The 27,515-nt window shown below is 41.0% G+C and overlaps 1 protein-coding gene across 1 annotated transcript in view; it reads right to left on the bottom strand.

The window, feature by feature from the left end:
• The window catches only part of C14H10orf67 (chromosome 14 C10orf67 homolog), an 86,993-nt gene that overhangs the window by 1,456 nt on the left and 58,022 nt on the right, over positions 1–27,515 (bottom strand). Inside the window, exons 11-16 of the mRNA XM_052156635.1 lie at positions 15,174–15,236; positions 14,766–14,845; positions 14,626–14,691; positions 12,058–12,145; positions 5,629–5,709; positions 5,482–5,542 (exon numbers count right to left, since the gene is read on the bottom strand). Of these exons, the coding sequence (XP_052012595.1) occupies positions 5,482–5,542; positions 5,629–5,709; positions 12,058–12,145; positions 14,626–14,691; positions 14,766–14,845; positions 15,174–15,236 (439 nt within the window). The remainder of the gene's footprint in view (positions 1–5,481; positions 5,543–5,628; positions 5,710–12,057; positions 12,146–14,625; positions 14,692–14,765; positions 14,846–15,173; positions 15,237–27,515) is intronic.

The following is a 27,515-nucleotide window of genomic DNA, read 5'->3' as shown; positions in this document are numbered from 1 at the left end:
GTACATTTAACCAAATTTCATAGCACACGAATTTCTTCTTGTGGTGTCATGGGTTTGCTTTCAAAGCATTTCAAAATCAGATTTTGAAATTAAGGATGATTAACTTGTACGTTTGTAGAATAAACTCTTCAACAGGTAAAATAAACCCAAGGCATACACAGCAACAGACTATAATTAAATTTTAAAATGTAACATTTCTAAGGAAAAGTTAAAGGCATGTACAGCCCACTGCTGTTTAAACATTTAAGCAAATATAGTAAGTTTAATAGAAGCAGAATAAATTCTCCTTTCTAAAACATCATTTTAAAAAAGATTGTTTTTGTATGTATGGGTGTTTTGTGTGCATGTGCATCTGTGTACCCTGTATGTACTGTGCCAATGGAAACTAGGAGAAGTTGGTGACTCTAGAATTGGAGTTAACAGCCTTGTGGATTCTAGGAACAGAACCCAGGTCCTCTGCACTGAGTTTTCAAAATGTGGCTAATCCTCTTTTTCATTTGCCTTTTCCTTGTGCAGTTGTGGGACTTGAACTAAGGACCTAATAAATGGTAGGCACGCTCTTAACCATGCATGTGCACCCTCCCCCTCCCTTGTCACCCATTCAGTACCTTCTCTGATCTATGGACAGCTCTTCAGAAAGCCTTTGGGTTTTGTCATAGCTTCTTCAATACAGCTAGTTCCTAGGCCCTTTCCTATGCAAATACAGAACTGACAGCATTTGCAAGGATCAACTAAAAGGCAGACTACTGACACTGGCCCAGGTGTCAGTTTCTTGTTTACTGCTCTAAAGCTTATGTCGCAAGCAGGACCAATCTCAGAATAAATGTATGGAAATAAGGAAAAGTCTCCAGGAAAGAGAATCAGCTCAAAAAGAAGATGACATGTAACTTACTACTAGAGAATTGGCTACAGCAATGGAGCAAAAGTTGGTGACAATGACATTGTTAATGTTTATAGCCTCTTTATTCTCCATACCTATGCAATCAGGTTATCCCTGGTGTTTAAATATAACTCACGGGTTCATACCATCTAAACTTTGTTGTCTGGGACAGGGTTTCAGTTTGTACCTCTCCCTGGCTTGGGACTCACTTGAAAGCCAAAGCTGGACCTCATACTCATAGTGAGTTCTGCCTCATCTCCCAATTGCTGGGATTATAGGTATGTGTTCCTGCCTAGCCCCTATAGACACGTTAGTGTTTATAGCTATTAGTTAGAAACGAAAAGGTACCCTGTATCAGTTTCACATGTAATTATATTTTAAAATATACATTTCAGTGTGAATCTGATCTTTAAAATGCTATTAATTATAATTATAGTTGGTAGTCTAGAAATGATATATAAGCTATCCCTAATTTTTTGAATTTTAATTTTACAGATGCCTAAAGTTGCTTATAAACCTTTAATTAACATTTAGTCTTTCCAAGTTACAGCCAGAAGACATTGAAGAAAGTATTTTTCATGCCCAAAATTTTAAAGGGTGAAAAGGATTCTAAATTTTTTTTTTTATTTTTATCAAATATAACATGGTCCTTCTACTCTTCTTCAAAAGCTTGCAAGTGACCTATGGGTATTTCTTTCCTAGAAATCCCAGAAAAATCAAGCATACAATGTAATCTGGGCTTCAGTTTGGGTTTCCCCTGGCGTGCAGATACTGATGTTTGAGCCTTCTCTTACTGACAAGGAGCTTAAACAGCCAGTGTGACTTTGAGGTTTTATCTATGGGACTCGTGTCTTTTGGGCTCATTAAGAAGATTTCCAGAGATTACAATGTCAATAACATCTAATTACTGGGCTGTGAGAAAGGCCTGCTTGAGTACACAGATCGGAGGCAGTGTGAGGCGCACAATGGGAGGCTCACATCCCACATTTCATCACAGGCAAGTAGCAAACAAATTAATAATCTTACTTGTGCTCTGCGGGGGTAATTACTACCATGTAAAAAACTGCTCTGAGATCTTCCAGATAGTGCTGCGCCTTGTTTTTATTCCCTTCCATTGGACAGATTTTTTTTTTTAAATCTCTTAAAACTAGCTATTTGGAGGAATGAAAATCTATGGTTCTCTTTAGAACTCTCAAGACTTTGTAACAAAGGAGTCCCTAACAGCCTGCTGAGGCCGGTCATCTGTGGCATAACATCGATTTGATTATACGATATTTCTTTGATTCACTTTTCTCAAAGCATTGTACGCACTAGCTCCAGACTTCCGTTGTCCTCATGCCTGATGGGAAACTAGTTATTAAGAAACGAAGGTGAAGTTGTTTTAAATTATGCACCTGCTGCTCAACGCCTCCTTGTTTTCATGTGATCCATTAAAATACAGATCTGCCAGATTTTAGTTTAGTGTTAGATCAGAAACAGCTCGTGAAAAGAAGCAAAGGGAAGAATTAGCTCTGCACATCTTCCGTGGATTATCCTATCTAATCCTTTTAACGAGGGTGCAGTAGGGTTGCCACCTCTTACACAGCAGAGGAAAGCCAGAGAAAGCTGCCCAGGGATTAAGAAATAAACTGAGATTAGAGGCAAGGACCGACAGCTTCCAAAGCGCTTAGCCTTCCTGGTGCATTACAATGACTCCACGTCTTGTTGACACAAAACCATGCCTGTTCCTACATGCTTTGGGGATCAGACAACACAGTCCAGAGGTGACTGGTACAGACTTTTGGAGCACTCAATTGAATTCCCAGTTTCCCACTCTTCATACAACCATACATACCTTTTAGCTTAGAGTTTATAACAAGAGTTGATATAATCCTCATTGCACTCACACAAGCTACCTGCTAAGTGAAGGGTATCAATAAGGGAAACCAAAATTCATGGGGTGCTAGTGAGAATCAGTTGGACCTTGAAAAGAATGCCACATATCCACTGCATATACTTCCAAAGAGTGTGCGTGACGTGAAAGTGCAGCCTCGGAACTGATACCTTTCATGCAGCAGAGAACCCTGTTACAGAGAGGGGTTTTGTCTCCATGTCCACCGGGGCATTTTAAATATGAATATTGATCTGAATATTTTGAACAACAAAACAAAACAAAACACAAACCAGGCACTTCAGAGTCCAATTTAAAAGAGGCTGAAGGCATGAGTGGCTAAGAGCACCTGCTCAGCAAGCACGAAGACCTGAGTGCAAATCCCTAGCACCATGTAAAGGAAGCAGGCATGGCGGCATGTACCTGTGACCTGAGCATTAGGGGTAGAGATACGTGGATCCTGAGAACTTACTAACCATAGCCAAGAAGACATGCCTCCAGTTAAGTCAGAGACCTGTCTGGGCATCATGTGTATGCGAGACACGCGCACACACACACACACACACACACACACACATAGCATATACACAGTCCCACTTATGGAATGTATACCACATATGTTATTGTGCACACCTTTATGGTATAGAAAGTGATTAATTTTTGCTTATAACTCAGATGCATGTTAACTGTATAGCTAACTCCTCATTAGTATGTATTTATACATCAGTACTTGAAAATACTATTAATATATTATTTCCTAGGAGCCCCAAATGTTACTAAAACCCACAGCGTGGAATGACCTGCTTGCTGGTGACAATGTGGTTCTCTGACAGGGTATCATGGATACTATCCATCCACAAGCTACTGCCTCTAAAAACTTCACCCTGGTAAGTGATTCATCCACTTCCCAAATTACTAAATTACTTATTCAGCTTTCTACTTTGCATTAAACTTGTTTGTTTTTTACCTAAAGATAAATGGAAAATTGATTTTAATAAATTTCAGGTCATCTGGAGCTAATTAACCAGATACTGTGTTACTTGTGCTATTAATATTTTAAGGAGACCTTTGGGAAATAATTTTCTTGCCTCTGGAAAGTTAATTAAAAATTATGTAGGCTTGTGTGTGTGTGTGTGTGTGTGTGTGTGTGTGTGTCTGTGTGTGTGTGTGTGTGTGTGAGAGAGAGAGAGAGAGAGAGAGAGAGAGAGAGAGAGAGAGAGAGAGAGGGAGACACAACACCTAGAGAAGCAAAACAAAGCTCTTTACTGAGCTATTCCCCCAGCCCTGGGAAGTCAACTGTGGATTCAGTTTTCTCAACTGGATTGTTTGGGAATGTACTGCTGTGATTATAACTTTCTAAATCAAATTTTAGGTCAGCAACAAACTCTAAATTTACCAATCCACATTTTTTTTTTTTTGCCTGATAAACCACAAGTACATTGAGATGTTTTAGAAGTGACTTACAATATGAGTTGGAATTTCCAATCTAGCAGATCTAAGTCATTATTTAAATACTGACATCTTTAAACATTGCTGTTTCCTAAGCTAGGAAGTCTAGTGTGAGCATGGCTGTAATCTAGTCAGTGCAGGGAAGTGCCCATCACTGTGTTTGCTCAAAGATTCCTTTGTCCCTAAGAAGACAACCGTTGACCAGACATCAACAGTGCATGAAACCACAGGAAACGTTCTCACTGCAGACACCCAGGAAAGAGATTCTTCACACTTTCTGCAGAGACTAGTATTTAAGCTCTTATCACACAGATCCCCCTTGCACAGAGTTTCATTAACTAACTAACTTTTAAATGTATGCCAAATGAATGACTCATTCAGGGCTCAGTCAAGATCAATGCCAATAAAAATAATTAACATTATTATAGTTTATTAAGTCTATTAATATGTTGACTATGCTCTACAAATTTATAAGCTTTAAATAATGAATTCCCTCCTCTGAATCCTGAATATTGAACCTGGGGTCTCATATACTCTAATCAAACCCTTTACCACTGAGATCCACCCACATCCTACAAGTTTCGTTGGGTACACGTATCTGCCCTCACCCTGAGCACCCTTCGATTTATTTTGGCTTCCAAGTACAGAGAAAAGTTTTACAGATGTGTATAGACAAAATAAACTGTAGTGTAAAAAATACATCCAATTTGAAGCTTTTTAAGAGAAATTTAAGAGAAAATTTAAAATTTAAGAGAAATTTGCAAGAAACAGTTTTCTTTTACTGGCAATTATTAAATTGGATAAAGAGACGTTTAACCAGTGCTTCAGAATTTTGCTTTGTTTTTCTTTTCATTTTTCTTTTGCATCTTAGCAAAAAAGAAATGAAATTTTAACTGAGATAGCTTCTGAGTTTGAAAAATGACAAAGTATGATTTCAAGTATCAGCAGTCAGAGCACAGAGAGGTACGGAGTTTATAAATTGACTGAAAATTCTCAGTTTCATCATGATCCAAAACCCTTCAGCTAAACAAGCAAAACAAAATAAAGGGAGGAATTTTGTGAGGGTTGAGGCTAGCCTGGACTGCAGACTGAGGCTCAGAAGAGGGGTAACAGGAGGAGAGATGAAGGTTGATCTGTCTTGTGCACTCAGGCTACGTGTAAACCTCTTTTTCTAGCAAGACAGGGTCTTGCCTTGTTTTTCTTTGGTGCTGTGGGGGATGCCAGGGCCTCAGATCTGCTAGGATTGTGAAAACAGCTCTACCCCCACTCCCTGGATGCTTACCTCCTGGCAACTCTGTATGAGACACCTGATTGACACGTGTGTTCTCATAGCTGGGCTCCGTCTGCATGTTAACCAAAATGTTTCATTACTGAGCTTCAGTAATAGTAATGCATTGAATGTTCAAGAGGGAAAAAACAATTGACCTACCATGGATGGATGAGGAACATTTGGAGGAGAAGATGGCTCGCCCAAGCTCATAGTGGAGCGCACATACAGGGGCTTAACTTTCTGGAAGACACAAGCGGCAGATACTGTGGGTCAAGGGCAAATCACAGTCAAAGCAAAGCATGTGGACACTGTGTTCGTGTCCTTTAGAGAGGCAGACTCATACAGTGAACTTATGTATATAAAAATGGGATTTATTGGAGTGGTTTACAGATTACAGCCTGACTATGCCAACAATGGCTTTCCTCCTAAAAGTTCAAGAATCCAGTAGTTGTTCAGTCCATGAGGATGGATGTATCAGATTTTTGTTGTTGTTATATGCTGGAATCCTGAAGAAGTCGTCTCTAATGCTAGCAAAGGCCTGAACTAGTGAGAGTGGGGACAAGCAGGCAAAGAGCAAGGGCTTCTTTCTCTCTTGTCCTTTATGTAGGCTGCCAACAGAAGATGTGATCCAGATTTAAGGTGGCTCTTCCCACCTCAAAAGGGTCAGATTTAGGATGGGTCTCCTCACTCCAATGATTCATCCAGGTCTCTCTCACAGGGGTACCCAGATGCTGGCTTTCAGTTTAGTCCAGATGTAATCAAGTTGACAACACATTCAGGTAGCCATCACCCCTAACTCTTCAAGTAGGACATGACAACCTTGCTTCTAACTTACATATTGGAATACAGATGGAGAGATGCTTTCTTTTAAACCAATGGTGGTAAATACCTAGAGTCCCAGCTACTCAAGTAGCTAAGGCAGGAGAATTGATTAAATTCAGACATTTGAGACTAACCTGGGCAATATAGAGATGCCCCAACTCAAATCAGCAGCATCACTACTATCACCACCAACAAGTAGAAGCTAAGGTTTACTATTGAGGCTCTTGAAGAGACAGTGCAAGAAAACTATTCTCCTTAGTTTCTCTTTCTTTTGATTATACCTTCAACTTGGGATTTTCTACAAGTTGGGCAATGTGCATAGTTTTGTGCTTATAGCTTACAGTGGAGAGAAACAAACACTATAAGAAGCCCTCTTAAATTATTTCTGAAATGAACATAGACATTTAGACATATTTTTCTTGTTATCATTTCCTAAACAATACAATATGGCAAACATCTACATAATATTAACTATGTAAATTATGAGTAGTATATTGCATTAGGTAGTTCAAGTAATCTAGAGAGACTTAAAGTTTATGGGAGGATGGCAAAACATCTCACACAACACTAAGTCTACATACACATACACATACACATATACATACACATACACATATACACACACATACATATATAATGTAGGTCTTAAGCATCCAGGGATCTTGGTATCTATGTGGGCTTGAAACAAATGTCCTTCAAATGTGGAAGGGCACCAAACAGAAACATGCCAGAAGTTACTTCAAAACCCCAACAGCTGCTGGAAGCTTCAGCAGTGTTCACAGATTGCCAAGAATGGACTGGCAAAAAAACAAGAGGAAAGCCAAACAAGCAAGAGACATTATGCTAGGTGTTCTGGAGCAGCAGTGTGCAGACATCATCGGAACCACATTGTTAGGAGATCATGATGAGAAAGAGATGCAGGTGAAGTAGTAAAAGGTTTATTATGCATGCTCGACAGAAACAGTGTGGGGTCCATGTGTGCTGCTTGGAATTTATGGGGTTTCCCTATCTATTTCCTTGTTCTCTCTTGGTGAATGTATTTATTTAGGCATTTATCTGCATGTATAAGTTTATATGAGATTTTATTTTCTATCCCCATAGCCCAATCTCAAAGGTGTGTGAGGTTAAATGTTTAGTGTGTGTATGTGTGTGTGTGTGTGTGTGTGTGTGTAGAAACACCAATTACCCTACCACTGGGTTAAAAAAACACTTGTTCCAAGAGGACAGCTCTGCCACCGTTTATGGTGGAGTTCACCACAACAGTGTGAGTTGAGACTCTGGGTATAGAAAATGAATGGACAATAGTATACGGCCTGAGGAAACAAAAGCAGAAGACAATGGAGATGAATAGACTGTGATGATATCCAAGGGAGTCATGGATATGACATGGGAAAAATTACAACCAAATCAGACAGGAGAGGAGAATTTAAACCCAAATAAGACCTTCACGTCTTATAGTCTTCAGAGCTGTCATAACCAGTGGAAGACAGAATCAAGGGGCTGCCGAGATGGCTCCGTGCTTGCCGTGTCTGTTATGTTATGGTGGTTCACTTCCCAGCACCCACGTGGCAGCTCACAGCCATCTGTGACTCCAGGAAATTCAACAGCCTTCTGCGGTACTAGGCACAGACATGGCACATATACCCACATTCAGACAGAACACTCATACACATAAAGTTTAGAAAGTAAAAATGAAAAAAGTAATCATGAATGCTGTCAGACATAAGAAAAGAAGAACCCGGTGCCTACTGTCCTGAACCCTGTGCCTACCGTCCTGTCGATCCTTTTCCTCTGAGCACATTTGCCAGACCTATTGAGTACATATAAGAGTGGTCAAAGGCTCCTTTAACCCAGAAGTAGGGGACACAACCTAGAATCTACTTAAAATATGTGATTTAACAAGGTGCCCTGGCTCCAAGATGAATATGCAGCCTTAGTAATGAGAAACAGACATTGAGACATTGAAATATGATCAGTAACATTTGTCAGGAAAATAAAAAAAATGAGGTATCACAGTTTTAAAGATACCGTTTATAAATATGACAATAACACACACACAGACACACAGACACACCGACACACACACACACACACACACACAAAGGCATGGTTGTGCACACCTTTGATCCTAGTACTCAGGAGGATCTCTGTAAGTCTGAGGCCAGCTTGATCTACATAATGAGTTCCAGGACAGCCAGAGCTACACAGTGAGCTGCCATCTCAACAGACAGACAGACAGACAGACACTCCCACCCCACCCCCACAAAACACTACAACAAAAAGTGATACTATTAATCTAGGAAGTTTAGAGAGCATATGGAACTCTCATCAATAGGAGGCTAAAATGCCAGTACTAATCTGCTTGAACTGGTTTGGTGTCATTTAGACATCTAGATTAGACCAGTCCTTTGTGAATTCTGGATGTTAGTCTGTAGTCAGAAGCACAGCTAGTAAAGATCTCTTCTACTCTGTGGACTGTGTGCTCTGCTTATTTATAACACCTCGTCTAACAGGGTCCCGTGTGTTGACTCTCGGGACCGCGTGCCCACCTCGGGGGAACCTGTGTTCCTGACAACCTGTTCAGAGAGCATGTGCCCACCTCGGTGTCCTGCAGGATGTTCTCTGTGTTTCCCTCCGACCATTTCCACATTCCAGATGTTTAAAATTACGACCTTTGATCCATTTGGAATTAGTTTTTATAAAAAATGAAAGACTTAAATTTATTTTTTTCCCTGTGGGTAGCTATCCAGTTTTGTTAACACCATTTGTTGAATACATTATTTTTATCCCCATTGGAGGTTTCTGCCAACGTTGTCAAATATTAGGCGGTCACTGGGCTAGAGAGATGTCTAAGAGGTTAAGAGAACTGGCTGCTCTTCCAGAGAACCCTGGTTCAGTTCCCAGCACCCACAGGGCAGCTGACAGCCATCTGTAACTCCATTTCCAGGGGATCTGACACCCTCGCACACACACACACATGCAAGGAAATCAGCAATGCACATAATAAAAAGGGACCAAGAAAAAAAATTTTTTACAAGTTAGGTGGCCATAGATTTATTGGTTTATTAATGGGTTCTCTATTTTATGTCCTTGGTCTTACCAGTTTGTTGTCTTTATCTTGTTTGTCTTTGTGCTAACACTAGACAGTCATTACTACTATGGTTTCATACTATTGTGCTTTCCCACTGTGTCCTGTCTTCTTAGGATTGCTTTGAGTATTTGGTCTTTTGTGGTTTCTTGTGAATTTTTGAGTGTCCCCCCATAGATTTGTCAAATCTGACATTGGAATTTTGACAGACTTATGCTAAACCTGTAGATTAATTTTGATAGTATAGTCATAGTTACAGTTTAATTCTGCCATCCCAGAAACTTGATTGTTCTTTCCATTCTCCAAAGTCTTTTTATCCTTCCTTAGGAGAGTATAAAATTTTGTTATAGAGGGCTTTCACCTTTTTTTTTTTTTTTTGCTTAGGTTTATCTTTAGGTATATACGTTTTTGAATCTATTATGAACTTTTTTTCTGATTTCTTTTTCACAGAAGAACATTTTAGGTATATACTAAGGCTATTGATCTTTTATAAACACTGTTTTCCATAGCCTGCAGCTTAATGTGCTTATTATACATAAGAGTTTTCAGGTAGATTTTGTGGTGTCTTTAAAGCACAGAATGTGTTGTGTGCAAACAGGGATAGTTTGAATTCTTCTTTTGAACTTATTATAAGAAAATTTTGCCAATCACTGAAAAATTTAAGTATTTCCAGATATGAGGACTTCACTGCAATTGCAGAATCCAATAGGTGGAGTCAAGATGATCATGAGTTCAAATCTAGCCTTAGCTTTGTTGTGAGTTCAAAGTCAGCTGGGGCTACATGGGACTTTGTCTTAAATAAAGTACAGCACCTCCCCTTAAAATATACTGAAAATGTCTGATTAAGCAGCACAGCCTTCTTGTGGAAATTTCTGTTTTGTTTGTCCAGCTGAATAAATACAAGGTAAAGATAATATCAGGTGAATTTGCAACCTTCAGTGAGAAAGAGCAAAGGTAGAAAGAAAGATACTATATGTGTTCTTCCCTATGTAGACCTGTTTTGAAATATTTTAAGAGAAACTTCTAACACATTTAAGAGAAACTTCTTACACTCCTCAGGTTTCTAAATAGATTTGGTTACAAATACTATCCTGACAAGCTACTTTAGAACACTTTGATCTCCTGTAGTAACTAGGAAATGATCTTAAAGTGATAAACACTGAAAAGAATTTGAATGAACATTAGTTTATACTATAAGCCTATTAATGTCTTTTAAAATGTATTCTCTCATATATTATATCCTGACCACAGTTTCCCCTTCCCTTTCTACTCCCAGAGCTGTCTGCATGTTCTTTCCATCTGTTTCCCTTTAGAAGAGGGCAGGCCTCTCAGAGATATCAACTGAACATGGCATATTCAAGTTATAACAAGGCTAGGCGCCTTCTGGCATAGTAAGGATGGATAAGACAACCCAGTAGGGGGTGGGGGGAGTTCCAAGGCAGGCAACAGAGTCAGGGACAGCCCTTGCTCCCACTGTTAGGAGTCCCACAGAAACACCAAGATATAGAAACGTAACGTGGCCATACAAGCTACACAACCATAACGTGACTATGAGCCTCTTAAAACAACACCATATGGCCTGATTCTTATGCTCTGTTGTAAAAAAACACCCAACTGATCCAGAGACAACTTTAGCACCATAGCAGAAGCTTATGAGTTGCTGCCACATTGAATGACTTGTCAGTTGAAGTTTACCAGATCCATATCTATACCAAATAAAAAGTTATAAATGTCCCCACTTATTATTTGAAAGCACTATTCTTTCATTAAGATGGGGCAAGCAATAGTCTATTTCAATGTTAGCCTTGATCTACAGGTCTATTATGCTATGATCTGAGTAGGGGGTATGTGCCACGGAGGTTCTCATATTGGAGATTTGGTCTCCAACGTGGCAAAAAATATGTAATGAAACCTTTAGGAGGTAGTGGCTACTGGAAGGTCCTTGTATCAGTTTGGAGAATGCTATCAATAGGTAGATTTTGGCAACCCTTGAGTTTTCACTAGATGGTGGTTGCATGGAGCAAGTCTGGATTCTCTTGTTCTCTCTGCTCCCTGGCTCAGGAAGTGAACGCTTGTTCTGACAGACTCTCCTGCTATTGCTGTTTATCATGAAATGACACGGGGGTAGGGGGGGGTAGGGGGTGGAGGGTGAGGGGGTAGGGAGGTGGGGGAATGGGGGGGCCCGGAGCCCTTGCTGCCAGCCTACACAGCATTATGTGGCCTTTGAAGCTCTTTATTTTGAAATAGTGATGAAAATTTGGTAAGTACATCTTCTAATCCAAAATGAATGACTGGGTTAAATGCTCCTCTTCCTTTCAGAGCTGACTAGAGACTTGAAGCATGAGCTTTGCTACTCCACAACACAATATCAGTGATCAAGATGAACAAATGGACAGACACCACTGCCCACTATAAGTAGCCCATTCTCTGGGCTTTGCACTGGCTTCTATCATAGCTCAACCACCATGCTGCACTGTAACAGCATTGTTTATACATCTGTCTCACACTGAGTTCTTTGGAGCCCTGCACTTTGCTCTATCCCCCACTTTGCTAGTTGGGTGAGTGTGATGTGTTAGTTCCAGAGCCTATGATGTGATAGCAGTTCAGTAAAGGATATATATCCTTCATAGACATAAACACGTATATTCAAAGACCATCTAAGTAGTCTGTGTACTTACAATATAATTGAAGGAGGTGTCACTAGTCATTGCACACTGCCGGTGAAGTGTTTGTCTAGTGAACATCTCATTCTTTAGGACGTGAAAGCTGTAATGGAAGAAGTGATATAATAAAGTATTTGGCCATCCTAGGATAAGAACAACACGTACTGTGTTGGTTGAAACCACATAATTTAAACGTATTTCTTCCTTAAAAACCTGCATATACTAACTCTGGGAAGGTATAGAAGTAATAGCAATTAACTATACCTCCAAGTCCAGACTATAGATTATCATTGAAATGAATGAGGGTATTTTTGAGAAATCTCTGTTTTTAGATCTGTGGGACAATTATGCAGGGAGAATGTGGGATATGTTATTCTACTAGAAATCAAGGGGTCATCATCAAAACAGCACATTTCTCATCTCCAGGAGGCTCTCACTGACTTGAGATTGGAGAAATTAGGCATCTGAAATAGTAAGAACCACCATTTATTACTTAGGAAATATTTAGCTCATTTCCATTGTTGACAGTGCTAAAATGAGGGGATTTATTGTTAAAGACACAAGGTCTAGAGTGTGGCTGGACATGCTCTTTCTAGTGATTGTTTTTTTTTTAATATTTTTATTTTCTATATTCTTTGTTTACATTCCAAATGATTTCCCCTTTCCCGGATTCCCCCTCCCCATATGTCCCATAAACCTTCTTCTCTCCATCCCTTCTCCAATCACCTCCATCCTTTTTCTCTGCCCTTATATTCCCCTCCAATGCTAGATCGATCCTTTCCAGGATCAGGACCCTCTCCATACTTCTTCATGGGAGTCATTTGTTATGCGATTTGTGCCTTGGGTATTGTTAATGAAGAGAAATATTACAGCAAAATTGGAGAAGTATCTCAGCAGTAGACCACCTGTCTAGCACGGACAAGATTCTGGGTCCCATCCCCAGTATCAGAGAAAAAAACAAAGACAAAAGACAACAAAACAGCTAATGACTCTTTAATCTCCTCCCAATCTCCTCCCGTACCGTACCCATTCCCTCTTTGTAATGTGTGTAGTGTTTATGTGTGTGTGTAGGTGTGTTATGCTTACCCATCACACACCTGGTAGCTGTTACTGCTCATTTCATTTTCCTATTTATTTCAACTACTCTATAATCTCTTGGTTTTCACATTCCATGTACTTTGTATGTGTAGACGTACATATGCCATAGAGGTCAGAGGTCACCTATGGGGGTCATTTCTCTTCTTGTGCTACCTGGATTCTCGAAGGAGAACTGCCCTAAATTCTAGACCTGCTTGGGCTAGAGAGTGAGACTTTGTATTCTACAGAAATGAATATAAAATCCCTACTTTATTGAGCACAAAATATTCACTAGCAGATATGTGGAACAAAACAGGGACACAGAAGAGACATTTTCCTCTGAGGAGGGGATTTGAGTTCCCTATCTGGTGTTGTTTCTTGTATCTCATGAGATCTTGGTTACTAGCTAGTCCTCACAATCTCAGCATCTGGTGTAGGATTTTTGCACAGTATGGGTAAAATGTACTTACGACATGCAGGGCAAATACTGTATATTTTTACCCGCAGAGTGAATGCAGCATGTTAATGTCATGCAGGGATCAAACTTGCTTCACTGACCTACATCAGCCCATCGCTGACCTTCATTATTACATCTCTTGCAAAGAAACTTTCAATAAGTGATAAATAAGAAAGCATGGAGAAAATTAAGTGGGCCCAAGTGAACAGGGAATGCATTTTTAATGCTTACATGATAGGATATGGTGGGAAAGGAGCTTTAATCTCCATGGCATTTATATTCAATACACACATTAGTACAACTATTCAGGATTTTAGTTTCTTACCCCTCTCACTCCCTCCTCACTTGATCCCCCCTCCCTTCCTTCTGGCTTTCCTTCATCCTTGTTCATGTTTCTTAGACAGTGTTCCATTTACCTAGTCTAGGTTGTCTATGAACTTACTATATAGGCAAGGCTAGCCTCACACTCCTAGCAATCCTCCTGCTCCTGCGTCCCAAGTGCTGGGATTACAAGTGTGTACTACAGTGTCTGGATCAGAATTTCCACTCTCACCATCAAAAGAAAGAGGAGGAGGAGGAGGAGGAGGAGGGGAAGGAGGAGGACAGGAAGGAGAAGGAGAAGAAGTAGGGGAGGAAGAAAAAAGAATGGTAGACAATTCAGGGGGAAGGAATTGAGTGCTATGTGGGTAAAGGCGGGTGAGGGACTAAGGACTTGTGGGGAAAGGATCTCGTGCACTACGCACCTGTGAAGATGATTCAGACCAATTTTCATCATTAGATCCAGACTGCTGCTGATAAAGATGCCTGGCTCTTACATTCAGGTTGAAACAACGAACTAGAGAATGAGAGTCTTGAATTCCTTTTTCTCGTATATGACTCTGAATACATCTCTATTCTAGACCAACTATGTTGTGTTTCATATTAAAAGTACATGAGACCCTTTAGCACTAGTTAATCTACAAAGAGAGACAGAGGAGTCCTCATTGTCTCAAAGGACGAGTGGCTGTATTTCTACAAGTCCAGTTTATATATATATCTCCACACTGTACCTGTTCCTGAGGATGAGGAACTTCTTCTCCCAGCTTTTGTTGGCCTGATCAGCATCCCTTTTAAACCTGGAATACATTTTTGGGTGGTTAATCAGTGCCTCTGCTGCACATGGATAGCACCAAATCATTGAGCCTGGTACCTTTCCAATTTCTTTCCCTCCTCCTCCAAAGCACTTTTAAAAATATTTATTTGATTCTCCAAAGATCTTTTTTCTTCTTCCTTTTAATAATAATAATAAAAAAAACAACACAAAAACAGAGCACAAGGTTAAGGACATGAAGGTCAACACTCCTCCCTCCTCAACAGGAAAAGGCTATCCCTGCTAAAGAGTAAACAAATGGTGATTACCACCAACAGTGAGACAAAAGTTGAGATTCTTTTGGGAGAACAGTGAGAGATCCTTGAAAGTCTGTGGAAGTCAGAAGACTTCCTAACCCTACACTTCTATTTTCCTGCAAATGATCAGCTTTGTTTCGTCTTAGGACAGGCTGGAATCTATAAGCAACTACAGGGTTAATAACTGGGTTTCTAGAGGTCATGTTCGTACCTTAACCAACTGATATTTCAGAAATAGTTCTTCAGGCACCATATTAGGTAGTAGAAATGTAACCTGTGGAGAGAAGGAACCATGGTGAAGACGAAATGTCAGATTAATGATTAATGCCTCAAGATAGTTTTTCTGTCTTCTTATCTTTTTTTTTGAAATAGAGAATTAAAATTTGCCATCTGTAGCCCAGAGGTCCTCACTGTCTCACTTAATCCCTAAAACTCATTGCACACACATTTGGAAACAACAGCAGTGGATTAACTTTTATCATTATGGATCTAAATCCTTTTAAAAGACTTCCTTTCTGTGCATGAGTGTTTTGCTTGCATGTATACCACCCGTTTGCCTGGGGCCCACAGAAGCCGGAAGACATCAGGTTTCTTGGTACCAGAGCTGTGCACAGTTGCTAGCCACCATGTGGATGCCGGGAATTGAACCAAGGTCCTCTAAAGAGCAATGAGTGCTCTTAACCGCTTGAGCCGTCTTCCCAGCCCCATGCACCTTCACACTTTTTAAAAAGTGAGGCAGGAAGTTATTTTCCATTGAAGCCAGAAGCTTTTAAAAAACAAAACCAAACAACAGCAACAATGGCAAAAACCCCAAGTACCTGAAAATTCTAGTAAGTTTCCATTGGTATACTTTTCTGTAAGAAGGGGCAGTAGGTTATTTGGAAGTGAGAAAATACATTGTGCATAGAAGCTTGGGGGAGAGTTGATGACTGCTTGCCTTGTTAACACCATCATGGCCAGAATCAACGTTAAAAATGCAGGGCTTGGTGACTTCAGCTTGTGATCTCAGAGATGGGGAAGAGGAGACAGGTGGATCTCTTGAATTTACTGTTAGCGCCAGTAAATTTTTAAACCCCATTTAGTCATATAGTTCCCGAATAAAAGACACAAAAACTTTAGATTATAAGCTTAAAAGCAGTAAAACCAGGCAGATACCCACCCTCCAAGCTATTTTGTCTGCTTACTGTCAGTAACCCCGAGATATCACTCACCATGCTCCGCCTGGGCCACTCCTATTCCAGTAGGCTAGCCCTCATGGCTAGAGCTCCGGGTCCATCTACCCCACGGTGACTTACTTCTTCTTCCCCCCATGGTCCCTGCCTGATACCCCAAGCCTGGTAACACAAACTCCACCTTGCTCTATTAGCTCCCCCGCCCTCCCCCCAGTAATTGGCTATAGCCATTTTATTTACCCAATAGTTTCAAATTGGGTCGCAAGGTTTACATGACAAAGGCTGGTGTACATGAGGCTCTGTTCTTGGAGCAACCAGATCTTGGGGCATAGAATTTAGCATTTGAATATAAGAAGTACCAGACCAACCCCCTGCAACCCTGTTTGAAAAAAGGAGGAGAATGAGGTGGAGGAAAAAATAGAATGAAAAGGGGGAGGAGGAAGAAGAAGAGGGAGGGGGATGAGGAGAGGGGGAGAAAGAGTGTCAGTCACGTGGTTCCAGAGGGGCGACAGTTCAGTGAATCCTTGTGGACATATGTTCATACCTCTCGGAATTCACCAGTAAACAAGTATAAAACTCTTGGCTGGGCTAAAAGCATAGCTCAGTAGAATACTTAGCTAGTTCACATGAGGTTTTTGTTATTTCTCCAGAAACACATACAGACATTCACACACACACACACACACACACACACACACACACACACACACACGCACACGCACACGCACACGCACACGCACACGCACACGCACACGCACACGCACACGCACGCACATGCACATATGCAAATTGGTTAATAAATGGTATATTTCTATGTAGTAGTAGAAAAGTTCCTACTCAACACTACCACTGCATTTCCAAGTAGGTTCTGTGATTTCCTCATAGCTTCATCATCCATTACCTTTCTTGGTAGAGTAGGCTGTGTCAAGGAAGCTCTGAAGCCAGGACTTGGAGGAGGGATTAGAGAGAGCTGAGCAGTTCTGCATTCTGAAGAGGAAGAGCTCCCCTCAGATAAACAAAAGTAGCAGCTGAAGAGAAGATAGGGCAAACCCACCAAGTGGGAGGTACCAGTGTTTGGTGGGCAGCTAATGACCAATACCCAGACTGAGAAGTGCTCAGTTTGGAGTAGCATCTGGATGACACAAACGCAGCCTCTTACCATGTCAAACTCACGTACACAAAGGTGTAATGCGTGTAGGTGGTACAGGGGAAGTTTTCAGAGGAATCACAGCATCAGATTGCATTTAGCTCTGGATTTTGATGGTCAATCTATTTTAAAATTATTTTTATTATTTTATTTAGCATATTCGTGTGTGTGTGTGTGTGTGTGTGTGTGTGTATGTGTGTGTGTATGTGTGTGTGTGGTGTGTGTGTGTGTATGTGTGTGTGTGGTGTGTGTGTGTGTGGTGTGTGTGTGTGTGTGGTGTGTGTGTGTGGTGTGTGTGTGTGTATGTGTGTGTGTATGTGTGTGTGTGTGTGTGTGTGAAACATGGGCCACAAGGCACATGTGGTGATTAGAGAACAATAGTTTTGGGGCTGGTTCTCTTTCTGCCATGTAAATTTCAAACTCAGGAGGTCAGGCTTGGCAGAAAGCCCCTTTCCCCAGGTCCTGGGTTAATCCTGATCCTCATCTTGACAAGATTTAGAAGTGCTTATGAGATTATTACTTCATTTGTTTGGTGGGGGTGGACACTGGGAGGGAGGGAGAGAGGGGGGATTCTTCCTCTATCTCTTTCCACCTTATAAATAAAAAGGGAAGCATCTGAATTGCACTTTTTAACAAGCAAACTTCTTTTAAACTCAAGAGAAGGAATTCCCACGTATTGACTGAGGCTGTTGAAACCTTCATCTGAGTGGCCTTGCTGTCAATATTGACAGTATATTCCTTTCCAGTCTCCACTCCTGCTCTGATGAGAGTGAAGCTTCCTTGTTACTTTAAGGTCTGTGTAGGCTTTTATCTCAATTCTTTGAATAAGAAGCCAAGGACATAGAAACACCTGGTCCAAACCCTGACGAACAGAAGCAGTGGTACCAGCTCAGGATATGGAGGAGTAGGGTTAGAAGTTCAAGGTTCTTGGTAGTGAGTTTGAGGCCAGCCTGAGATATATACAGACTCTGTCTCACAAAACAAACAGACAAAAATAACCATTAATCAAAATTACAGGTTTACCGTGTAAGCCTCTGAGGGCAGCCTCTTATCTCTGACTTTTAACACAGATCTTTTGTAACTACTGGAAACACTGGGGGAGGAATTAAGAAAATGGAAAACAAAACAAAACAACAACAAAAACAGAAGGTCATCCAAGTGATAGGAGACAGATACATTTAGGGACCACTCCATCCATTTGTCCCCAATAGGGACAGTGTACTTGAATAGTCTCTTTGCAAAGGCATGTAGCACAGAGTGAACTCAGAGCTATAGACCATTGAGGTTACTGGACAAAAGCTGCAAGCATCTCAATGTTTTCACCACAATGCTAATGTATGTATGTATGTATATATATATAATGTATGTATATATATATATATATATATATATATATATATATATAACCCAAGTTTTAAAAAGTCCATCTCAGATAATTAAGGAAAGCAATATAAAAAATAAAATGCCATATTGAAAGGCATCGATGTCTCATTTTATATCATGTCAGGGACTGACAAAGGATGATCAACTATGGAACTAGAGATAAGACTGTGCTATGGCAATATCTTCTGTGATGTAAATAATTATTCAGTCTTCCCAAAAGATAACACAATTGTCACAATGGAGATACCATTTCTTTTCATTAAAAACAAAAGAAAGCAAAACACCTCATATTGACTAGAATATTTGTTCCTTGTTCCAAGTCAAATTTTCCACCTTGCCGTGGCACATTCTCTTGAATCCTGGCTCTGCCACTCTGTTTTGCCAGCTGCCGACATTCCTCGTTCTCTGGAATACACATGCTGGTCTTTATGTGGTCATTGCATTGACAGGTGCAAACACCGGACTGCCAAGCAATGATGGAACTGAAATAGGATGGTCAAACTTTCTGAGAGGGAAAATATAAAACAAATGACTGCATTTGTACTATCAAAGGGTAATTATGAATCATTTCCACAAGGATGTTTCTTTTTTGAGTTTATAGGTAAAAATTCAAAACCAGGAATATTCCTTTTAGGGGCTGGAGAGATGGTTCAGCAGTTAAAAAGCCCTGGCTGTGCTTGTTGTGAATCTAGGTTCCATTTGCAGCATCTCTACGTTAGCTCACGGCCATCTCTAACTCCAGTTCCAGGGGACCCAATGCTCTCTTTGGCCTCTGTAGGTACCAGGCACAAATAATTTTCACTTATTTTAGAACTCATGCTTTTAAAATTCTTAACACTCGTATGAAACAACTTCTTAAATTTGGAGCCACCAGCCTCAGTTTGTAACATAAGAAACATCAACATGCTTGTTAACTGCCGTTAAAGTTACCTCACCCCTTGTGATATATTTTTTTTTTGTTCTTGTCAAAAGTTCTTTCTTTCAAAAATTGAATTCTGCTGATCCCTGTTGGTATAAAGCTTTGCCTACTCTTTCTGCGCTTAGCAAAAGGCACTTCTCCCTTATCATCTTCCTTTAAATGCATCACGGTCAAAATGATCGTGTAAGTCACTGTGATGGTTACTCTCAACTATCAACTCGATGAGACAGAGAATCAGTAAGGACACAAACTTCCACGCATGCTTGTGAGGGATGACGCAGCCTCTGGGCAGGTCTGTGAAGGGGTCATCCTGGTTACGTCAACAGAGATCAGTGAGTGCCACCCTTACTTACCTTTGGGTGTTAGACTGCATTAGAAGGAGACTAGCTAAGCAAGAGTGTTCACTCTTCTCTGCTTCCTGACAGTACATGGAAAGCCATTGGCTGCCACAAGCTCCCGATGTTCATATTCCTCTGTCAGGAAGGACAGCACCTTAGAACTGTGAGCCAGGATACGGCCTTCTCACCCCTAACTGCTCCTGTCAGGGCATTTTACCGTGGAAGCAGGAAAGGAAATGAAGGCACTAAGGAAGAAATGATTTTTTTTAAATCTAAACGTTTGCTAAATGATCAACTGACCTTTATATGAACATTATTGTTATCTTGCTAGGACACAGCTGTCTTTGAACACCACAAATACTCCAGGGGGGTAGCCATGGAAGACGAAGGAAGAAGAGTTAGTTTAGTATTCATGGGCAGCGCATACAAGGGTTTCAGAGCAGTTCAGGTGGTCCGAGAGACTCACGCTTGTACCCTGTATACGGTTTTGTTAATGATGGGCTTTATCCATAATAGATATTAAATCATTAATTTAGGAGACTACATAAGAATAAATATATATGTACAGAAATTAAGAGGTGGCCCTGGGGTTGGAGACAAACACCCAAGTGCACAGAACCTCTCTGTTGAAACCAAATATAAAAAAGAAACTTTTGGGGGTTGGGGGTGCTGGGCATGGAACACAGGGCCTTGAAGTGCTGGGCAAGTGTTCCACCACTGAGCTATACTGCTCATGGAGGAAAGCTATGCATTCTATAGTTACAGCAAAGCTGACTATACTGCATCCCAGGAAAGCCTTAGAGGACAGGGAAGAACCTGACCCATAGTAGGCTTCTCATCAGCAGGCTGAAGACAGTCGGGTCATAATCCTTGAACAGTAGGGAAAAAAAAAAACTGTCAACCGGGCCTTCCAGATTCAGAAAAGAAGTCAAAATAAAGATGTCTTTTTCACAGGAACACAACATTATCATCAGACCGAAGCAAAGAATATGATCATGGATAGAAATTTAGATCTACACCAGGAAATAAAAGCTCCAAAGAAGGTGGAAATATTGGCTTCAACTGGAAATATGACTAAGACCAATTATATAAAATTCTACAGGAAAAAGTTATTAAAATATAAGGGCCAGATAGGTGCTCAGTACTTAAGAGTGAGCCCGAGATTGGTCCCCAGAACCCACAGGGAGCAAGGAGGGAACTGACTCCCAAGGGCTGTACTCTGATGGTCACACATGCTATGCGATCCCCAGACACATAAAATAAATGTTAAAAAAGAAAATGTTAAATCTTTTTGTGCTTTGTCATGTCAAGATCTCCAAAGAACTAGGCTTTAGATGGAAAACTGGAAACAAACACTCATGAGCATATGTATGTGTGTGTGTGTGTGTGTATGTGTGTGTGTGGCTACATACATACATACATACATACATACACACATTACACACATGCACGTACACACATACACACACACACACACATATATATATATATATGCATATATATATATATATACGTATATATATATACGTATATATATATATATGCATATATATATATATATATATATATATATAGGGCTCCAGTTCATCCAGTGACTGGAAAGATATATGCCTATATATGGGCAAATAATTTTCAATAGAGAAATAATCCTACATGGGATGGGGAAAGTATGAGCGCTTGTAAAGATTTTATTTTTAACGATCCTTATTTTTTGATCCTTTTTTTTCATGCAGGTGTGTTGTGTGAAGATGCCAGATCCCTTAGAATGTGAGAGTTGTGAGCTGGGACTTGAACCCAGGGCGTCTGGAAGAGCAGACAGTGCTCTTAACCACTGAGCCATGCCTCCAACCCCAAAGATCCTCATTTTTTATCCCCCCCCCCCCCCCCGTGTGTGTGTATGTGTGTGTGTGTGTGTGTCTGTGTGTAGGTTCTCCAGGAGCTGCAGTTATAGGTGGTTGTGATCCAGCTGATGGAGTTTCTAGCAACCCACCTTGGGTCCTCTGTAGGAACAGCAAACACTATTAACTGCTAAATTATCTCTTTAGCCCTCATTTTAAAAAAAGGTTTATTAAAAGGTGGAATAAAATTCTCCTTTTTTGCTAAGCATAGTGAAACCACCCAGGAGACTGAGGCAGGAGGATTTCTAGGCCAGTGTTAGCCACCACAACAGCAAAGCAGCCTCTGTACCACAGACAAAGCTAATAAAGACTTCAGATTTGCCTAGCATTAGTGGGATATCACTGGCCACTGGAGTTTTTGGGAATGAAAGTTAGAAGTAAAATGTAATAGTTATGGAATAAACAATGTTCCTTTCATAATTTTAGTTTTCCTCTTTTGCTCCTTTAAAAACTGTTTTGTTCAAGATACAACTCACAGACCACTCAAAGATCAAGAAGAAGGAAGACCAAAGAGTGGGTGATTCGGTTTTTCTGAGAAAGGGAACAAAATACTCACAGGAACAATTATGGAGACAAAGTGTGGGGCAGAGACTTAAGGAAAGGCCACCCAGAGACTGTCCTACCTGGTGACTCATTCTATAAACAGTCACCAAATCCTGACACTATTATGGATGGCAAGAAGTGCTTGCTGAAAGGAGCCTGTTATGGTTGTCTCTGGAGGGACCTTGCCAGAGCCTTACAGATACAGAGGCAAATGCTGGCAGCCAACCATTGGACTGAGCACGGGGTCCCCAATAGAGGAGTTGGAGGGAGGACTGGAGGAGCTGAAGGGGTTTGCAGGCCCATGGGAAGAATGTCGAGGTTGGCCAACCAGATGCACCAGGGCTCCCAGGGACTACACCATCAACCAAGGGGTACACATGGTTCCAGCCGCAATTGTGGCAGAGGAATGCCTTGTCGGGCATCAGTAGGAGGAGAGGTCCTTGGTCATATGAAGGTTCGATAGATGCCCTAGCATGGGGGAATCGAGGTAGGGGGGTAGGTGGGAGTGGGTTGGGCGGAGGGGCATCTTCTTGGAAGCAGGGGTGGGAGGATGGGTTGGGGATTTCCTGGGAGGGGGGAAACCGGGAAAAGGTATAACATTTGAAATGTAAATGAAGAATATATTCAATAAAAAAATTAAAAAACTGTTTTGTTTAGAGATTATCTTGTCATTTACTATAAACTGGCCTCAAAGCTTGTGATCCTCTTCTAAAGTGCTGGGATTAGAGTGTGTATTTGTCTGCCTGACAAAGTCAGTGTCATTAATGAATAAACAAATTACATTATGGAGAAAACCAAAGGCATATGAAATGGAGAAAAGCTTAAATTTCCAAAGAGAAAAAAATATTGATGTAGTTTAACTCTCTAGACCAATTCTTGGAAATTTAAGGAAGAAGTGGAGGCCTGGCGCCCTCCGGTGAACGAGGTCACAGCTGAAGAAATGTTCCTGAACAGAACACCAACAGCTTATGCTCTAAGATCAAGAATTGACAAATGGGACCTCATAAAATTACAAAGTTTCTCTAAGGCAAAGGACACTGTCAAAAGGACAAAACAGCAACCAACAAGTTGGGACAAGGTTTCACCAACCCTACATCTGACAGAAGGCTAATATCCAATATATACAAGGAACTCAAGAAGGTAAACTTCAGAGAACCAAATAACCCTATTAAAAATGGGGTACAGAGCTAACAAAAGAATTTTCACCTGAAGAATTTTGAATGGTTGAGAAGCACCTTAAGAAATGTTCAACATCATTAATCATTAGGAAAATGCAAATCAAAACAACCCTGAGATTTCACCTCACACCAGTCAGAGTGGCTAAGATAAAAAACTCAGGAGATAGCAGGTGTTGGCGAGGATGTAGAGAAAGAGGAACACTCCTCCACTGCTGGTGGGATTGCAAGATGGTGCAACCATTCTGGAAATCAATCTGGTGGTTCTTCAGAAAACTGGGCATGACACTTCTGGAGGACCCTGTTATACCACTCCTGGGCATAAACCCAGAGGATTCCCCAGCATGCAGTAAGGACACATGTTCCACTATGTTTATAGCAGCCTTATTTATAATAGCCAGAAGCTGAAAAGAACTCAGATGTCCCTCAAAGGAGGAATGGATACAGAAAATGTGGTATATTTACACAATAGAATACTACTTAGCAATTAAAAACAATGAATTCATGAAATTTTTAGGCAAATGGTTGGAACTGGAAAAGTTCATCCTAAGCGAGGTAACCCAATCACAAAAGAATACACATGGAATGCAGTCACTAATAAGTGGATGTTAATTAGCCCAGAAGCTCTGAATACTCAAGACACAATTAACATATCAAATGATTCCCAAGAAGAAGGAAGGAGAGGGCCTTGGTCCTGGAAAGGCTTGATGCAGCATTGTAGGGGATTAACAGGACAGAGAAGTGGGAGGGGTTTGATGGGGGGTGGAATGGGCAGAGGGAAGAGGGCTTATGGGACTTATGAGGAAGGGGGAACCAGGAAAGAGGAAAACATTTGGAATGTAAACAAATAATATAAAAAATAATAATAAAAAAAGATGCAATTTTAAGGCCAGGGAGATGACTCACTGGGTAAAAGTGCCTCCTGGCCCAGCCCAACAGCCTGAGTTCCATCCCCAGAATCAGATGTGGAGGCACATGTTTGGGACATCAGCACTTGTTGCAAAAACAGGAGGGAGATTAAGACAAGAGAATCTCTTGGATGCTTACAAGCTAGTAGCCTGGGGTATGTAGCACACACACACACACACACACACACACACACACACACACAGACACATGCACACGTGGAGCGCGTGCACACACACATGCACATACACACATGCACACAGCACACATATATGCACACACACATGCAAATACAGCACACACACAGCACATGTATGCAGAAGTTCATGCCATAATAAAACCAGTATAGATGGAATTCTTTTGCATCCACACAACCATCAAAATACAGTAAATACCTTTTGACAGCCTCCAAGACCATACACATCACATATGGGAACTTCTCTATATAACTGAGTTACCAGGCATCCCAGGCTAAACAACTATCAAGGTTTCTGGCTTCCCTCTGCACTCTGTAGAACTAAAATCTGATTTACCAGGCTCAGCCAAGGGGAAAACTAATGAAATATTGAAACAATAACAGGTACATCACTTTCTTCCCTTGTACAGTTTATTTTCAATCTTATGTGTAATTTAGCAAAACAAAAGGGTTGAATGGTAGAGATAGTAATTTGATATCATATCATTTTAAAATTGCTAGCTTGCAGAATGATTATAATCATAACTGCAAAGTATTACAAAAATATTTTACTAGTCATTATTAAATGTTAAATAGTATACAGTTTTTGTTCCTTTGTGTTTTGGCCTACATGAATTATTTTGCATTGGGAGAATGGGAGCATAATTGGCTTCATCTCTTGTTCTTTTTCCCACCCAGAAGGGCCCTGAGCACCTAAACACATGCCATATGGCTTGTCATTGTAGACCAGGCTACCCCAAAGGAAGCTCTCAAGTCCTCCAGAGAGGTATTTACTGGGTGTGACCTTAATTAACTAATTATTTGGGGTTGGCTGAGCGGGAGGGAGACCGAAGAATCCTATTTAACCTTGATACATGAAACATGAGTATTTGGACTGTTTTGCGGCTATCAAAAAATAAACTTTACATAAGTACCCTGTACAAATACGAATTTTGTGTTGTGAAAACGTTTATGAGCTGAAATCTGAAGGCGATGTGTGCGTCGTGTTTTTCAGACTGGCTAAACACTGCCTTTATCACTGTTTCTCTCCCCCAAGGCAGCATGTGCCCTGTTCCCACCAGATGACACAGATTTCAAAAATAAGTATGATTAATTAGGAAGTGAAATGGCTGATGTAAAAGTTCCTGCAGCGAGCTTTCCAAGTGGTTGTTTGCCTGTGGAGGGTATTATAGGGCCCTTTAAAAGTCATTTCAAGAGGTCTGGAGACCCCCTAGTTAAACATTTAAAGGTGGTCCTAAGCTGTGTGGTACTGACAGAGCTAATATGCAATGAAAAAGGAATCATCACACTGGAAGGTGACTTTGGGACTAGAACTACTAACATAGGTGACAGCAACAACCGTGGACCAGAAAATACATTTAAAATTGAATCAGTTAAGATGTAAGGACCAGCTTGGGTCCTGGAGCCCACTTCTTGTCTAGGTACTATTTACTGCTAAACAGTGAGAGTCTCACCAACTGATAGTATGTTCTCCGAAGCTCTGGAAACCTCTAGATCATTCTGCATCAAAGAGGCTGTAAGACTAGGAGAAAGGCTGACTGAAAGGATGCTTCTCAGAGACCCTAAGTCAGCCTTCCTTTTTCTTTTTCTGTCTTCTTAGTGGGAGACAGCAGTGTGTGTGTGTGTGTGTGTGTGTGTGTGTGTGTGTGTGTGTGTGTAGGGTGTCTGTGCCTTTCTTGATGTTGAAAGCTCAAGTCATATCTATATTGAGGGCACAGGACCTTCTGAGCCAGATTTCTAAGATTCAGGTCCAGCCTTGGGGTCATGAAGGTGACAGGGAGGGCTGCTACTGCATCTGCCTCCTGCTGCTGGGACCTCAGCTGGGAGCTCAGCTGCTCGGCCCGCCCGGCTGCTGATGCTACTCTTCTGTCCTAGATAGCCAGCAGCTAGCATCTTAGCCCCAGACGTGCTTGACAGGTACCGCTTCATTGGCCACTGCGACATTCACCGGGTACAAGATGCCCAGGCCCAGCTCACTAAGCCTAAGGCTTAAACTAGGGCACCATGAATTCAGCTAAGGCCGGGATAAACCTGTAAGTAAAGTAACAAAGTGCTCAAGTTTATTCTATGAAAAGCCTCCAGAATCCATTTAAAGATGGTTTTCAAACCTACTTTTCAAGAATGGACATTCACAAAGTGACTATTACAATCTTACCTTGTAAGACCATGAGCTCATCTCTCCTTGCCAGGTAAAGACTTCACTAGATACAGACAGGGATGCGCAATGGGGTCCTGAGTACCCCTCAAACCCTAACACTGCCTTTCTTCACCATCAAACACAGCAATGTCTCTTAGGTCTGTACTTTTAAAAATCTGTGTCCATGATGTCAGCCTTCACAGTGAAAAACTTGTCTTTTGTGAGTGTTGAAAATAAAACCTATGGAGCCAGACATGATCGGTGATTACCACTGAACTACATCTCTAGACATTCATAAAAATATTTTTGTTTTTGAAACACTAGGTGGTATAACTATGGTTCTCAGGCACGGAGCTCTTGATCTTCTGTTATGGTCACCCAGGGTGGCTGGTTGGTCTCCTTGTTCCTTTTGCAGGTTGTTCTGAACACTCAGACCAGCGTTTTGGTTTTTGTCTATGATGAGTGGTGTGTGTGTGTGTGTGTGTGTGTGTGTGTGTGTGTGAGTGTGTAGAGACAGAGACAAAGATAGGAGAGGGAAGGGAGAGACAGGCAGACAGACAGGCATCAGGCAGACAGACAGACAGATAAGTAAGTACCTGCCCAAATAGTCAGAGGCCAGAGGAGGGCCTCGGGTGTCTTATTTTACTGTGCCTCATTCTCTTGAAACAGGATGTCTTGCTGAGCAAGACACACTTCTTTGGCTAGGTTGGCTGGCTGGCTTATCTCACGTTGGAACAGT

Source organism: Apodemus sylvaticus, chromosome 14 (assembly GCF_947179515.1).
Source record: "Apodemus sylvaticus chromosome 14, mApoSyl1.1, whole genome shotgun sequence".
NCBI lineage: Eukaryota > Metazoa > Chordata > Mammalia > Rodentia > Muridae > Apodemus > Apodemus sylvaticus.
This window is presented reverse-complemented; position numbering and strand designations above follow the sequence as displayed.